The sequence below is a fragment of the Myotis daubentonii genome, chromosome 14, assembly GCF_963259705.1.
Source record: "Myotis daubentonii chromosome 14, mMyoDau2.1, whole genome shotgun sequence".
Taxonomy (NCBI): domain Eukaryota; kingdom Metazoa; phylum Chordata; class Mammalia; order Chiroptera; family Vespertilionidae; genus Myotis; species Myotis daubentonii.
Window position 1 is genome coordinate 32,683,920 of NC_081853.1, and position 14,823 is coordinate 32,698,742.

Sequence of the window (14,823 nt, forward strand, 5' to 3'; positions counted from 1 at the left end):
CCAGGCACTGAGCTCAGAGCCTCAGTGGCTCCAGGTAAGGAGATGGGGTGCCCAGGCTCAGCTTCGCTCTTCTCTTTCCATGAGGCCCACTGTTCTGGGATCCCTGACCTGGGGCCTCCTCACAGCAGCCCTGTGAGCGGGTGCTCTGCTTGCTCCTCCCACCTGACAGATGAGGGCACTGGGGCTCAGCAAATGCAGCAGCTTGCCCCAGGTGTGCAGGGCTGTTGGCTCAAAATTCTGAGCCTCTAATTGAATTCCCTGACCACCCACGAGTTTATGTGACCTCTGCCCATCCCCAGTCGAGGAGGAGGTGAGTCCCATGCATGCAGGTGGGGAGCAATCCCAAGCCCAGCGGCTCCAGTATTATGAGCATCACAGAAGCCAGAGCTTTTACCCCCCAGAAAAGTCAGATCTCTACGACCTCCCAGCAATGTGGCTTTCACACAGTCCCTCAGTGACTACACACCAAAGTTTGAGAAGATGGGGGGGCTGAGAGGTCAAGGGTGGGAGGTCAGAGGGCCAAGAGGTCAGGGGTGGGAGGGTCAACAAGGAGCCACTGGAAGTCAGTGAGAAAGAGGCATGGGAGGCAGCAGAGCCCTTCCATCATGGCAGCAACGTTGGTGGCTCCAGGTGAGGAGATGGGATTCCCTGGCCCAGCCCTCTCTTCTCTTTCCATGAGGCCCCCTGTTCCGGATGAGCTCACTAAGACCAGAGTAGCGGTACAGGGACTGAGCTCTGAGAGTTGAGAGTTTGGGGAAGCGAAGAGGAACCAGCCAAGGAGATTGAGAAGGAGCAGCCAGGGGAAGGAGAGTAGGAGGAGTTGGTGCCATGGAAACCCAGGGAAAGAAGTGTTGCAGGAAGAAAGAATCAAATGGTGCTGAGAGATCAAGGAAGAAGAGAGCTGAGAACTGACAGTGAATTTGGCAATGAGAAGGTCACTGGTGATCTTGGCAAGAGCCAGGTACCAAGTCTCTGGGCCTATGTCCTAAGACAAGGCACCTGCTTTTCGAGCCACAAGGAGACTGTGGTGTGGACAGGGCAGGGGCAATGGGTGCTGACATTCAGGGCTCCTCGAGTCCAGGCGAACATAAGTTCTGGGCCAGAGGGTGATGTCCTTGGACGTAGTTGTAGTCTTAAGATCTGCCAGCACCCCTTTGACCATTTATGACCCTTATCCCCAAGCTGGGGCCTTCGGTTCCCTTCCCTGGCTCTGGGTGGAGCTCAGAGAGCACACCTTCCAGTGAGCACCAGGAACATGGAGTTACTGGTGCGCTCAACTGGTAGGGATGTAAGGCTGCCTTAGACCTTGTCCCCCATTGATAGAAGTGGAGGCAGACTTCGGGAGGGCCAGGGGCAGGTGAGGAGCAGAGTGCTGGGACAGAAACCCCCTCCTCCAAGAGGCAGTAGGACTAATTTAGTTAAGACTTAGTATCTGTTCAAGCCACTTCCTAACCTCATGGACCTGGACAAGTGACTTAATATTCCGAGCCCCAATTCTGTCTGTGAAATGAAAGTTGTTGCATGATGAAACGAGATAGTGCATGTTACTTGGTGGCTCTTCTGACTACCAAGCCCAAGTCCTCGGGGAGTTTAATGAGGGAACACGTGCTGTTTCCAGGAATCACCCAGAATGGGAGGCACCCTTGGCTTTTGCCCCAAAGGGCTTGGTCCTAAGATGGTTGAAATTAAGGCCACGAGCTTTTCATTGTTTCTAGAGACTTCCCTTGGTTTAGTCTTGAAGGCTGAGGCTGGGAAGAATTTCTGACAACAGGGGAAAGCTGAAACGTGTGCGCTTGTCCCACTGTGAAGCTCTCTGGGCAAGGCTGACCCTGGGACTCTGCCTGGGCCCCAGCTACCACTGGGCAGCCTCCTCCCTCTCTGCTTTTCCTGGAAAAGGCACAGTCAGGTCTCCACTGTGGGAGGGTGAGGACGGAGTCTCTGGTCTCACCCGGTCCCTCTGCTCTCTCCACAGATCAGCAACGCCATCCTCATCATCTTCGTCAGCTACTTTGGCAGCCGGGTGCACCGACCACGGCTGATTGGCATTGGGGGTCTCCTCCTAGCTTCGGGTGCCTTCATCCTCACCCTCCCACACTTCCTCTCAGAGCCCTACCAGTACACCGTGGCCAGCATCGGTAAGTGGCCTCCAACCGCTGCCCTAAGGCAAAGCTGGCGGCGGTGCTGCGGGGACAGTGGATACCACACTGAGCCACACCGTCCTCTCCCACCAAAAACTTCCTTGGATTTTATTGTTTTGTTTCTCCCCAAAGCCCATCTGAAACCAGGGCATGCAGAATTATGTGGAGCTATGAAGCAGCTGTCCCAGCTCTGGCTTGCTGAGGGTGGCGCCTGCAGTGGATGGCCCGCCTCCTTTGTAATTCCCTGTGCTTCGTGCCAGGAATGACCCATTGCACACAAGTAGAGACACTGGTGAACGGTGCTGTGATGGGTTTGGCAGGATGAGGGTCAGAGCATTGACCATGATGAGGTCTGTGGAATTTTTTCATGTTTAATTGTGTATTGAACACTGCCTGACATTGGTGCATTCACCATTCTTCAGGTTTAGAATACACTTGCACGATGATCTCATTTGATTCCTCTGGACACCTGTGAAGAGGAGAGACGAGGTCTAAGATGAAAACGTGGCACTCAAAGATGTCTAGTAACTTCCCCAAGGACACCAATCAGGGAGGGACAGACTCAGGCCGCCTGATTCTGAGACAAGTGGCCCTTCTGTGACACGGAGCCTCTGCTTCTTAGTGATAGGCCCTGTGGCAGGGAGAGACGAGTGAGGATTTTAGGTAATTCATAAACACGAAGTTAAAAACCACTGCAGTGCCCAGTAAGAGTTCCCCTATTCTTTAAAAATTATTGTGTGTTTTTTTTAAATATATTTTATTGATTTTTTACAGAGAGGAAGGGAGAGAGATAGAGAGTTAGAAACATCGATGAGAGAGAAACATCGATCAGCTGCCTCCTGCACATCTCCCACTGGGGATGTGCCCACAACCCAGGTACATGCCCTTGACCGGAATTGAACCTGGGACCTTTCAGTCCGCAGGCCGACGCTCTATCCACTGAGCCAAACCGGTTTTGGCAAAAATTACTGTGTTTTTTAATATAAAAATTTCAAACTATAGCAAAGTAAATAATTTAACAGACAGATATACTGACCATTACGATTTATTAGTTTTCCTTCAGATACCTCTTTTTTTTTTCTTTTTAACAGCTTCCTTGAGACATAATTCACATACCATTCAGATCACCCATTTAAAGTGTAAAATTCAATGGTTTGGGTATATTATATTATTTTTTAATTGTGGAAAATATATATTTTCTTGTAATATATCTTTTTTTCTGTAAGTTTGAACACATTTATAGATTTGTGTAACCACCACAACCAGGATACATGAGTAAGAAACTCTCTAAGTCTCTGTCTGAAAATGTCTTAGTTTTACCCTCGCTTTTGAATTATAGTTGAGATACAAACAGGATTGCATTTAGTTATTTCCTCTTAGCACATTGTACCATGCCTCTGTCTTCTGGCTTCTCTTGATATTAGAACTTCTTCATCAGTCTTTTTAGGTATTCTGGGTTTTTTCTCTCTATTTGTGTTTATGATTGTCTCTCTTCTTTGTTGTTCTGCATGTCCACCATAAGGTGTCTAAGTATGGGTTAATTGTCACTTATCTTTGGAAGTTCCATGTGCTATTTCTTTTGAAGATTAAGGTTTTTCTTTAATTCTCAAAAATTTTCAGCCAAAAATGTTCCCAGTGTTGATACCCAGATTTTCTCCATTCTTTCTTCTAAAATGTTGGACATTTTTATTTCTGGTCTCCATGTCTCTTAACTTCTCTTTCATAGTTTCTAGTGCTTTGTTCATCTGTGCTGCATCCCGGGTGATTTCCTCAAGTATGTCTTCACTTAGTCTTTCTCTAAACTATGTTAATCTGATGTCTAAGCCATCCTTTACATTTTAAATTTTAATGGCTCTCTATATATTTTTTCATTTCTAAAAGTTATAATAGTTCAAATCTATCTGTCCTAGTTACATGGTTTTTTGATATTTCCTTATGAATTCTAGTTTTCCTTTGTTCTCCTCAATTATTTTAAACATATTTATTTTATAGTCTTTCCAATTGTTCTTTTCGCTTAAGTTTTGAGAATGCTAATCCTCCAGTGCTTTGTGTCTGCTTGCTCTTGTTTGTGGCGGATTATTTTCTTGTATATCCTATGATATTTGACCTTGGGTTCATTTGCAGAGGGTTTTTTTCCCCCTGTAGAAATTTTGTGTGGTCTGTGTTGGGAAATAGCCATACAGAATGGTTTTGCATGTGCGTTTACTTGGCACTCCAAGAGCATCACTGCTTTGGAGCTCATTTTCTGATAATTTATTGGCTTGGGATAAATTTGCACTTCTTTTAAGGGATGTGGGAAATGGCACTGGTTTCATGATGAGCAGCAGTGAGAGGCCCAGTCCATAAATGCTCTTCCTCAGTCCACTGTATTGGGGTTGAAGATGTCTGAGGATAAAGGAGCCAGCTAGGGATGTGCTGAGGGGATACTTGATTCCCATGTGTGTAAGTACCAGACTTTTTTTTTTTTAAGTCATATGTACAGATCAGGCTCAAGAGATGAAGCCCTTAGGATGACAGAAGGGATTCTTTTATAGGTTGTGTGACTTACCTGGGGTCAGGTAGGTGGCTGGAATGGGAAAAGAGGGAGTAGGAACAAGGATGTCTAGTGATGAAATGTCTGCTGGGTTCTGGTCATGGGAATCTTCTCTCCACCTCTCTGTAAATCACCTGTGAACTAGTCATTTCTCATAAATGCACTGTGGCCGTGGATCCTTCTGGACTATTTAAGGGCTAAGTCCTGCTTCAAATAGGCACAGGAGTAAGACTGACCTGACCCTAGTGTCCTGCTGTGCTCTTTCTCCTCCTCGGTCTAGACAGGTGGCACGGGGCCAGCTCTGAAGGAGAATCAGGAATTGCTGGCCATCCGCGAGGGTGGTCAGGCCCACTGCGCTACTGTCTTTCCAGACCTGAGGTCCCTGCCGCTTCCATCAGCATGAAGACTAGGATAATGAAATCAGCAAGGGAACCGAGGACACTTTGGCCAGGCCAAGGGGAGGGCATCCTGCTAGGTGCCACACATGGTGGCCTGCTTAGCCTGGCGAGTTGGCTTCCCGCAGCCATAGCTACATCCCAGTGGCATTTGCTTCACATAGAGCAGCCACCACAGAGGGTGGTTAGAAATGGGCAGGCCTCTGAAAGCAGTCATTCTGCTCCTTGTTAGCAATTTGGTTCAACCCACCATGATCCTCCATTCCTGCCTTGAGCTCAGTGCACTGAGCCAAACTCCACTAGAGAGAAACCGAAGGGGACTTTGAGGGGAGCCACAGCTTGCCTCTCAGGCCTGCAGGGAGGAATCGCTGGCCAGGAAAATGAGCATTTTTGTTGTTCATTTTATTTGTGTAAATCCTACTTGCAACAATAGGGCACAGCAGTCCCTGCCACTTTGGGATCAGAGCAGCAGCTGGAAGTGCTCAGGGTTGAGCCACCTTGAAGACATCTTCCTGGTGCCAGGGGGCAGCATGAAGAGCACTTTGGTCCAAGAGCCACATCTGTGGGATATGGTTGGGACTGTGCCCTGGGTGCCAGAGCAACATGGGTGTGTGCTTTGCCAAAATGTCCAAACAAAAATGTTCACTTCAGGGGAAAAGCTTGAAATGTGACTCTTACTTCAAATGTAGTCCTCTGAGAACTTGAGTTTTCAATTATGCAAGGTCATCAGGAACAAATGCATTTTATTAAAAGCACCACCCTGAATGGAGTCATGAATCTGAACTGTCTTCTGGATTCAGGTGGTCCTGGTCTGAATCTTGGCATTGAAGTTCCCCAGTGATGTGGCCTTTGGCCACCTTGTTCTCAGCTCTGAGTCTCAGTTCCTTCCTGTATGAGATGAACCCCCTCTTGCTGGGCTGTGAGGACTGAGAGGGTGAATGTTCAGGATTTAGCCTGGTAGCTGGCATGTGCAGCAACCATTAAGTCATAGTTCTTGTCATGGTAGTGTATCGTGCTGGGTAAACTAAGGTCACAAATGAGGAAGCCCCCTGCTTCCTGTGGAGAGGGAGTCTGACAGCTCGTGGCTGACTGGCTGGGTGTCCTGGGGCCATCTAAAGGCAGCTTCTCCCTGGTCCTCACTGTAGGCCCTTTGCTCTGGCCTGGAGCAGGGTCCATCCCTTGACATGGATGAGGCTATGGGATTCCACAGGTGAGGCCATGGGATTTCTCTCTATGGAAGATTAGGCTGCTGTTTCCAGATCCTCAGGTGGAACTAACCTGGTATGATGGGTAAGAGCATGATCTTCCACATTCAATTCCCAGCTCAACCATTTCCTTGCCACGTCTCCTTGGCAAGCCAATGCCTCACCTTCCTGAGGCTCAGTTTCCTCATTGTAAAATGGGAACAATAACCCCTTCCTTTGCAGGGTGCTCTGAGGGGAAAAGCCAAACCAAAAAGCTTAGGTAAAGGGCCTGCCTGGCCCACGTCCGCTGTTCAGCAGACTTCTCCCCGCCTGCCCTTGTTGTGTGTGGTATTCGAAATCTGTTGCTCATAAGGAATGACCCCCAGATTATTACCACCTGTTGATTGAGGAGTTCTTCGCCATAGAGCCAAAGCACTCCAGAAACAACCACGGGAAATGAAAAGTAACTATGTGTTTTAGGGAAAATAATTAAAGAGGGGCTGGACATTGTGGGAATCACGGAGGCCTTTAACAACTAATTGCTGATTTTAAAAAGGCCACGCAGACATTTATGAATGTTTAGATTTTCTAAATGTCAGTGTGGTCCAGAAATGTGTCCTGCTGGCGCCTTTGGAGAAAGGGCGAGCTACCCAGCCAAAGCCTCTAAGGCCACTTCTGGGAGGCTGGTGAGGTTTGGGTTAGTGGGAAACAGGCCAACGGGAGACCAGTTCTCCCAGGAGATCAGGGAAGGGTCTTCAGAAACCAGTGGCTGGGAGGACTAGGTGTGACCTGTGAGAGCCCTCAGACCAGTCCAGGGGAAGTCTGCCTGCCTTCAGACAATGGCTATGCACAGGCAGGGAGCTTCCTGTCGGATAAGCAGGGGAGGGAGTCCATTGTATTTTTAGAACAGCCAAGGAAAGAAAGGGAAGAGTCACTTTCTAGTCCCTTGTTCAGCTCATTCATCCCAAGGGTGTCCCCGAGAGGAGGGTGGTAGGCGGGCACACGGAGGGGAAGCCTCTGGCTCCTATGTGTCTGTGTCCCTTCCTTAGTGGAGGACATGCAGGACCTGGAGTCAGTTCCCCAGCCTCCAGAGCAGAACCCACTGCGCTGAACCATGGGAGCTATGCAGGGTCCTTCCATGAGGAAACTGCTCCAGGACAGTGAGTTCAGGGCTGTTCAGTGGTGAACACCCAGCTGAGGTGTGAGGTGAATATGTGCAGAGACGTGTGGGTGTATGTGTAGGAAGTGGGGTAGTGAGGAGGTGTACAAGTATAGAGAGGAGGTGGGTGTATGTGAAGATGGGGAAGGTGGAGATTGGAGGGAATTTGAGAGAAGAAGTGGGTGTGTATGTGGGGGGGAGGCTGTGTGGGGGGTGGAGACAGGGATGTATGTGAGCGGGGAAAGCGTAGGTGGCAGGAGTTGGGGTGTGTGTGGAGGTGTATATGGGGGTGAAGGGGAGAGTGTGCTTGTGTGTTGGGAGGTAGGTGGGTAAAGATGGTCAGGGTGAGAGTTGTATCTGGCCAGTTGGATCTATTGAACCTGAAAAGGAAAACAACAAGAGGGGTAAAAAGAATTACAAAACACATGGGTGTTATTAAGTCAACGGAGAGAAAATAGCCTCAAACAGATGTGCAAAACAAGGCCTAACGAGATTTGATGCAGAGCATGTTTTAATGCATAGTGTCAGAAAGGAGAGAAACCAGCGTGGAGAATGATAGAAAACATTCGGCTGCTGTGCTGACCACGAGGGAAAGGCCAGGCAAGGAGCTGGGCTCTGCAGGAGAACTGGTCGTCTCCATGGCAATGGCACGCGGCCTCACTGAAGGCCTCATAGCTATGATACGAGAGCAGTTGACTGTGTTAGGCTTCTCTTAACATCCGTTTTGTGGGCACATCACAACCCCCACTTGGCAGCCTAGAAACGTGCCCCCTTGTTCTGGGTCCCCAGCTCAGGTCTGAACAGAAACATGAGTGTGGCTCTGCCTCTCCATGGGCCCCTCCAGGCTTGTTTAGTCGTTTCCCTGCTCAGTAATGAGGCTTGGGTGGCAGGCCTGCTTGGGGTCTGGTGGGGAAGGGAGACCTAGGCAGCAAGCTGCATCCTACATCCTGCTCCCATGGGGAGAGTCACTTCTCTGGGACCCCTGGTAGACTATGTGTCTTGGGGCCACCCATGGTAGTGGGAAGGGTCTCCTTGGGAGAGTCAGCACCCAGGGTGGAAAAGGAAGGCTGGACCTATCCCAGGAACTGTAGGCACCCCAGGAAAACTGTGAGAGAGTGGGGGATAGCCTTACAGAAACAGGATACATGCCCCTTCTGGAGAATGTGGTTCTGAAGAAGCCATTGATCCATCCTTCCTGAAAGAGGCCTTGGGCCCCCCAAGGTCCCCAGAGGACACAGGGAGGAACTATCCTCTCTTCTTGCCATGCTTGGTAGAGCCAAGGCTTCTAGTTGTGGCCAGACGCCTCCTGTGGCCCAAAGGCTTGAAAAGGGAACACCAGACGTATTTGGGCAGTTTGCCACCCACCAGGAGACAGAAGACCAGCAGGAGCAGGTTCTTTCACTCAGTAAAAAAAAAGGACTTTTCAGGATTCAGAGTTTGGATTGGCCACCATCAGAGAGTATGTGCAGCTCACATCTAAAAAGGGGAAAAACAGCAAAGAAACATCAGGACCATGGTGGTATTTGGAGTTGGGGCCTTTGGGTGGTGATTAGGTCATGAGGGTGGGGCCCTCCTGCATGGGATTAGTGTGCCCTTGTAAGAAGAGACCAGATCACTCTCTTTTGGTTTTATGAAGAGACAAAAAGAAGTCGGTAGTCTGCCATCCACAAAAGGCTCTCACCAGAATCTGACCATGCTAGCATCCTGATGTGGGACTTCCAGCCTCCAGAACTGTGAGAAATAGATTTCTGTTGTTTATAAACCACACCGTCTATCATACTTTGGTACAGCAGCCCAAACTGACTCCATTAGAGTCCTTCTCCTTGGTCAGAGCCCCTTCTTATAGTCTTGGGTCTAATCTTGAATTTTTAGCCTTTGGACTATCTTATTAGGCATTCCTATCAGCTTCGTGTCATTCATAAATTTACCAGCTATTACCCGCTTTCACCCAAATCCATGACAATGATGAGTGGTACACAGTTTGGGCCCATCTTTTAGGTCACACTGATCTGTCAACTCCTGCACTGGGCATGCCTTTAGCCGGTTCTCCCAGAGGACTCTGAGGCACGTGTCTGCATCTTGTCTACCAGGATATCATAACAAGCTTTGTCAAAAGACTTCCTCCAGTCAAGTAACACCATGTTACGGCTTCCTGCTGGTCTGGGAGCCCCATTAACAAAGGAAATGAGGTTGGTTTGGCATGAATGGCTTTTGATGAGCTCATGTTGGCTCAGCTAATTGCTTTTTTTTTCTTCTTCAAAGAGTTCCACATCAGCCAGTTTAATAAATCTGTGAACAATAAGTTCTGCTTCACTTCCAATTCGGGGGTGCAAATTAAGTACACATCTCCAAATATTAAAATAAAATGGCTCTGAGCCGCATCCTGCTCGCTCAGGTATGTCTTCCTCCCCGCCCCTGTCCACTAAGAAACAGTTTCAATGATAAACTGAGCCAGGTGATGCCTCCTCTGGCCTACTGGCGATCCCTCAGGGTGCGGGCACATGTGCAGGGGCAAGGGTTTGGGTGGGGAGAGCCCCTGACCAGCAGTGTAATGTCCCGCCTTGTGGCACCATGCACAGTGGACTGCCCTCTTACCCCCGGCTCACTGGCCACATGCACACCTCAATACAAATAGGCATTGGCCGTGTGGGAAGGAATGTCCAGCCTCAGCCTCAGAACTAGTTTTGGAAACTCAGTCTTGGGAGCAGAGCAGAGGAACTCTCTCCTTCCACCACCACCCCACGTTTGCTCTTTTCTGCACAGATGTGAATGAACCCTTTCAAGCCACCCATGTGCCCCACCTCTCCTTTATTCCAAGCCTCCATTGCTGGTGACCTTGATTTTACTTATCTCTAGTTTCTGGACCCAGTCCCCAGATTCTTAAAAACCTGAGAAATATTGCCCGTCTCCAGGGTTCTATCATCTCCCTTATCCATTGAAATTTCTGGCCTCTTTGGATGAAAATTGAGCTTATTGTATGATCACTATGTCCCAACTTATAATATGCTCATTATTTTTTATCCCAATGACAATATTGCAAGGTAGGTATTATTATATCTGTTTTGGAGATGAAGACACTGAGGTTCTCAACCATTGAGCAGTAGAACCAAGATTGGAACCTGGTCTCTTTGGCTTCAAAATGTGAATTCCTCCCATTGCCCCAGGATGTGTCCAAGGCTGACAATCCCAACTCTGTTGGTTTCTGCTGGTACAGAAGGGTATGTTCTCCTACTTCTCCAAAATGAAGCTCAGAATGCACATGCCCATAGAAATTATATTATAAGTAGAGGCCTAGTCTAGTTGGAAGCAAACACATATCATTACAGGCGCATTATGGATTAGTAAGGCCTGGTGAGCTCCACTAGAAACTCAGTCGCTTCTGACATACATACAACCCACTTTACAAACAACTTCGAGGCCTCAAATCGCGAGTGAGGTCGGGACAGCCTGTTCCAGGCCTGCTGGTGGGAGTTGCCAGAGTTTCTGGTAAAACTGTTGAGTAGCCAGATTTAGACGGATGAGGAAATAGGTCCTTCAGAGTGGAACATTCTAAATGAGGTTCCAGGAGTTTGCTGAAAGCCCGAGGGCTTAGCACCTTGGCGGTGCTTCCAGAAAATTCTCCGGAAGCACCCCTGCCTTTCCCTGTTGTTCTCATGGATTGCTTCTGAGCTGTGGGCTTTGCTAATCTCCGCCTCATTTGACCCTGCTCACCCACAAGCCTAGCCCCCTTCTCAGCAAGAGGTGATGGTGGTTCTCAAGAACCATGACTTGAAGGAGAAGTCACTGCTGCCCTCCTATTTCCTGGCAGAATCCTCTCTTTTATTTACCAGAATGATGAGAATGACGTCAAAGGAAAGCCCCACTTGCCATGGCCTTCCTATGTTGCTTGACCCATCCAGGGATCTCCCTCAGCCTCATCTTTGGATCTCCGTGCAGAGACCTCTCATTATACCCTGACACCTCCCAGCCAGCCTCAGCTTGGCCACACCTGGAACGCATGTCCTCATACAATGGAGTGACCAGACCATGGCCTGCCCAGATCTGGCCCATCTCCCTAGAGTCCATTCTAGGGAAGTAGACCATCCTAGGGAAGTGACCCCCTATCTTTCCAAACCCGCTGAGGCGTCCAGAAATCAGAACTGAAATTCTGCATATTTAAATTGTGGGAGGATGAGTCAGAGGGTTGACGCCATGGTGTAGCCGGGGTGGTGCTGGGGCAGCTGGGGGAGGGGAGAGGTCCAAGCCTGTTTCTACTTAGCATTTCATAGGCCTGTGAAAACTGGCACAGCCAGACCTCTGGTGTCTTGCGGGTAAAAGAATGTGCTCTGAGGAACTTGAGCCTTCCAGAAATCTGCCTCGGAGAACATGAGCAACAGACTGACATCCAGCTAATGAACAGACTCCCCTCCCTTCCTTCCCCAGGGCCCGCCACGATGGAGGCAGGTGGCCTTGGGTGGGCAGGCGGGCTGTGCAGCCCGGTGGCAGGAACAGGCTGGCATTCCCCTCAGCTTACACGGTGGGAAGGTCAGAGCTAAGCCCCCTCTGAGGAGGAAGGCGATGAGCTTCCATAAGTCAGTGGAGAGTAGCTGGGCCCCAGGTTTTTGCAGGAATTCTTGAGAAATGGGGAGAGGTTGCTCTTTCTTCCTCCACATGGGCCCAAGCTCCCGAGGAAAACTGAGTGGGGCAAAGGACGCCAAGCCCCCCAATTCTGTGACAGGCTCTTGACACACATCTTTTTCTCCCCCTCCTTCTGGCCCTTGGTCTCACCTCTCCCTGTCCTCTTATTTTCAAGAGAAAGGCCTAGTTAGCGGTCTAAATTCTAGAAAACTCCGCTCTCACCAGCGTGATCTGGCCATGACCTTCCACTGCAGGGAGTCCCAGGCCTGAGTTCTTGGGAAGGCCAGTGCCTGCCTCTGACATAAATCCAGGCATAGCTCATTTTAATGCACTTCACTTCATTGCGCTTCACAGATGTTGCATTTTTTTACAAAGTAAAGGCAAGACCCTCCACCAGCAAAACGCTTACAACGAGTGTTACTGCCATACTCCTTTTAGTGCTGGTGGTCTGGCACCAAACACACAGTATCTCTTAGGTATGGCTGTACCTGTCCCCACATCAAGCCAGGGAGCAGCGGGACCTACCCACTGCTGAGCCCTGCTCTTCCTGGCTCCAGGGCCACCTGCCTCCAGGACAGCCAGCTGCTGCTCCTCGAGGACAGGGCTCCCAGGGGAAAGGAGCCTCACCCTCTGTGGGGGATTAAAGCCCTTTCCCGTTCACATGTGTCAGAGCCTGATGTGGGATGGATTTGGCCCCATTCACAGCTGGCGTAAGGAAGAGAGTTTGCTGGGAGATCTTCTGGCAATATAGAATATAGAATAGCCAAAGAGGAACTCAGTAGACTTGGATTTAATTGGGGCAATTAATTATTTTTTAAATACCCTTTTAAAAATAATTTCTTTATTGATTAAGGTATTACATATGTGTCCTCATCCCCCCCATTATCCCCCCAACCCCCCTCACTGGTGCCCTCACCCCCCCTGTTGTCTGTGTCCATTGGTTAGGCTTATATGCACGCATACAAGTCCTTTGGTTTTAAAAACATACCTGAGGATATTAGTTGATTTGAGAGAGAGAGAGAGACATCGATGTGAGAGAGAAACATTGATCAGTTGCACCCAGACTGGGGATAGAATCTGCAAACTAGGTATGTGCTCTGACTGGGAATCAAACCCACAACCTTTTGTATACAGGATAATGCTCCAACCAACTGAGTCACCCAGCCAGGGCTAAAATACATATTTTTAATAAAGGCAGTAAGTATGGAATCTGACATTTTAAAAGTAAATAATAACAGTTAAACAATCTCTAGAGAGTTGGACCTCCTGGACACTTCATTAGATGAAATTTCATGAGGGTTTTGTGGCATTGGTGAGCCATGCAGTGTACCATGTAAAGACTTAATAAGGAAAAAAAAAAGACTGACGGGAGCATTTGAGCTCTTGCTTGCTGGCATATGTTGTCAGTTTGGCTCAAATAAACTCATAAAAATTCTCCAAAAAAAAAAAAAAAGACTTAATAAGCCAGTCAACATTTTCACAATCTTCGATGACTATTAAATGTCACACACACACATTTAGCCTGCAATGCCAACAGCAATGATCTAATAAATGTGAATTTAGCCCTAACCGGTTTGGCTCAGTGGATAGAACGTTGGCCTGTGGACTGAAAGGTCCCAGGTTCAATTCCAGTCAAGGGCATGTACCTTGGTTGCGGGCACATCCCCAGTAGGAAGTATGCAGGAGGCAGCTGATTGATGTTTCTCTCTCATCGATGTTCCTAACTCTCTATCCCTCTCCCTTCCTCTCTGTAAAAAATCAATAAAATATATATTTTTTAAAAATGTGAATTTAATAATAAGAATCTGCAAAAGCAAGAACTAGAATTCTTAAAAGCAACACTTATTCTCAGGTCCTTTGATTCTCATGTGCCTGCTCTCCTAGGACACGCCTGGCCTTTGTGTCTTACACACCTTCTCTGGCTGCGCATCACCGTCTGCACAGCTGTGGAGCCCGCACAGCCATAGAGCTGGCCAGCATCCCCGCCCCTCCTGCAATTCACAGCATCACCTGTGTTACCATGGAAATGTCTCTGACTGGGTCCTTTCCCCTCCTAATTCATGGGCCTTGGAAACTGGCTTTAGTCTTTCCAGTGTGTTTATCACGATGCCCCCCGACCCCCCGCCGCCCATGATCATCACCATCTGGGTTTTTTCTTTCAGGCCCCTTCCCAGGGCACACAGGCCCTCCAGGAGTGGCCATGCCTCAGCCTAGTTGTGTTTCAGGCTGACCACACTGAACTGCATTTTGTGATATTGAGGGTGCCTTTCATATCTCTGAGCCCTCCTTATGCTGTCCCTCTCTCCTCCTCACCACGGATCTTCTGGCTATTCCCTTTGATTCTTCTCAGCTCAAAGGCCACTTTCTCCAGGAATCTTTTCCCAAACCTTCTCCCCAGCTTCACTGGGTTTTCTGCCCCTCCCACATCTCCCCGACACCCTGTCCTCTCCCATCTCTGTGATACTAGCTGGTTTTTTTATTGTGATAAAATATGCATAACATAAAACTTACCATTTTAACTATTTTTACTTTTAAAAAATATATATTTTTATTGATTTCAGAGAAGAAGGGAAAGGAAGAGAGAAATAGAAACATCGATGATGAGAGAGAATCATTTATTGGCTGTCTCCTGCACACCCCCTACTAGGGATCGAGCCCGCAACCCCAGCATGTGCCCTGACCAGGAATCAAACCATGACCTCCTGGTTCATAGGTGGATGTTCAACCACTGAGCCACACCAGCTGGGCCATTTTAACTATTTTTAGGCGTACAATTCAGTGGCATGAAGTACATTCA

The 14,823-nt window shown here is 48.6% G+C and overlaps 1 protein-coding gene across 1 annotated transcript in view; it reads left to right on the top strand.

The window, feature by feature from the left end:
- The window catches only part of SLCO2A1 (solute carrier organic anion transporter family member 2A1), a 70,145-nt gene that overhangs the window by 32,322 nt on the left and 23,000 nt on the right, over positions 1–14,823 (top strand). Inside the window, exon 3 of the mRNA XM_059663905.1 lies at positions 1,973–2,135. Coding sequence (XP_059519888.1) covers positions 1,973–2,135 — 163 coding nt within the window. The remainder of the gene's footprint in view (positions 1–1,972; positions 2,136–14,823) is intronic.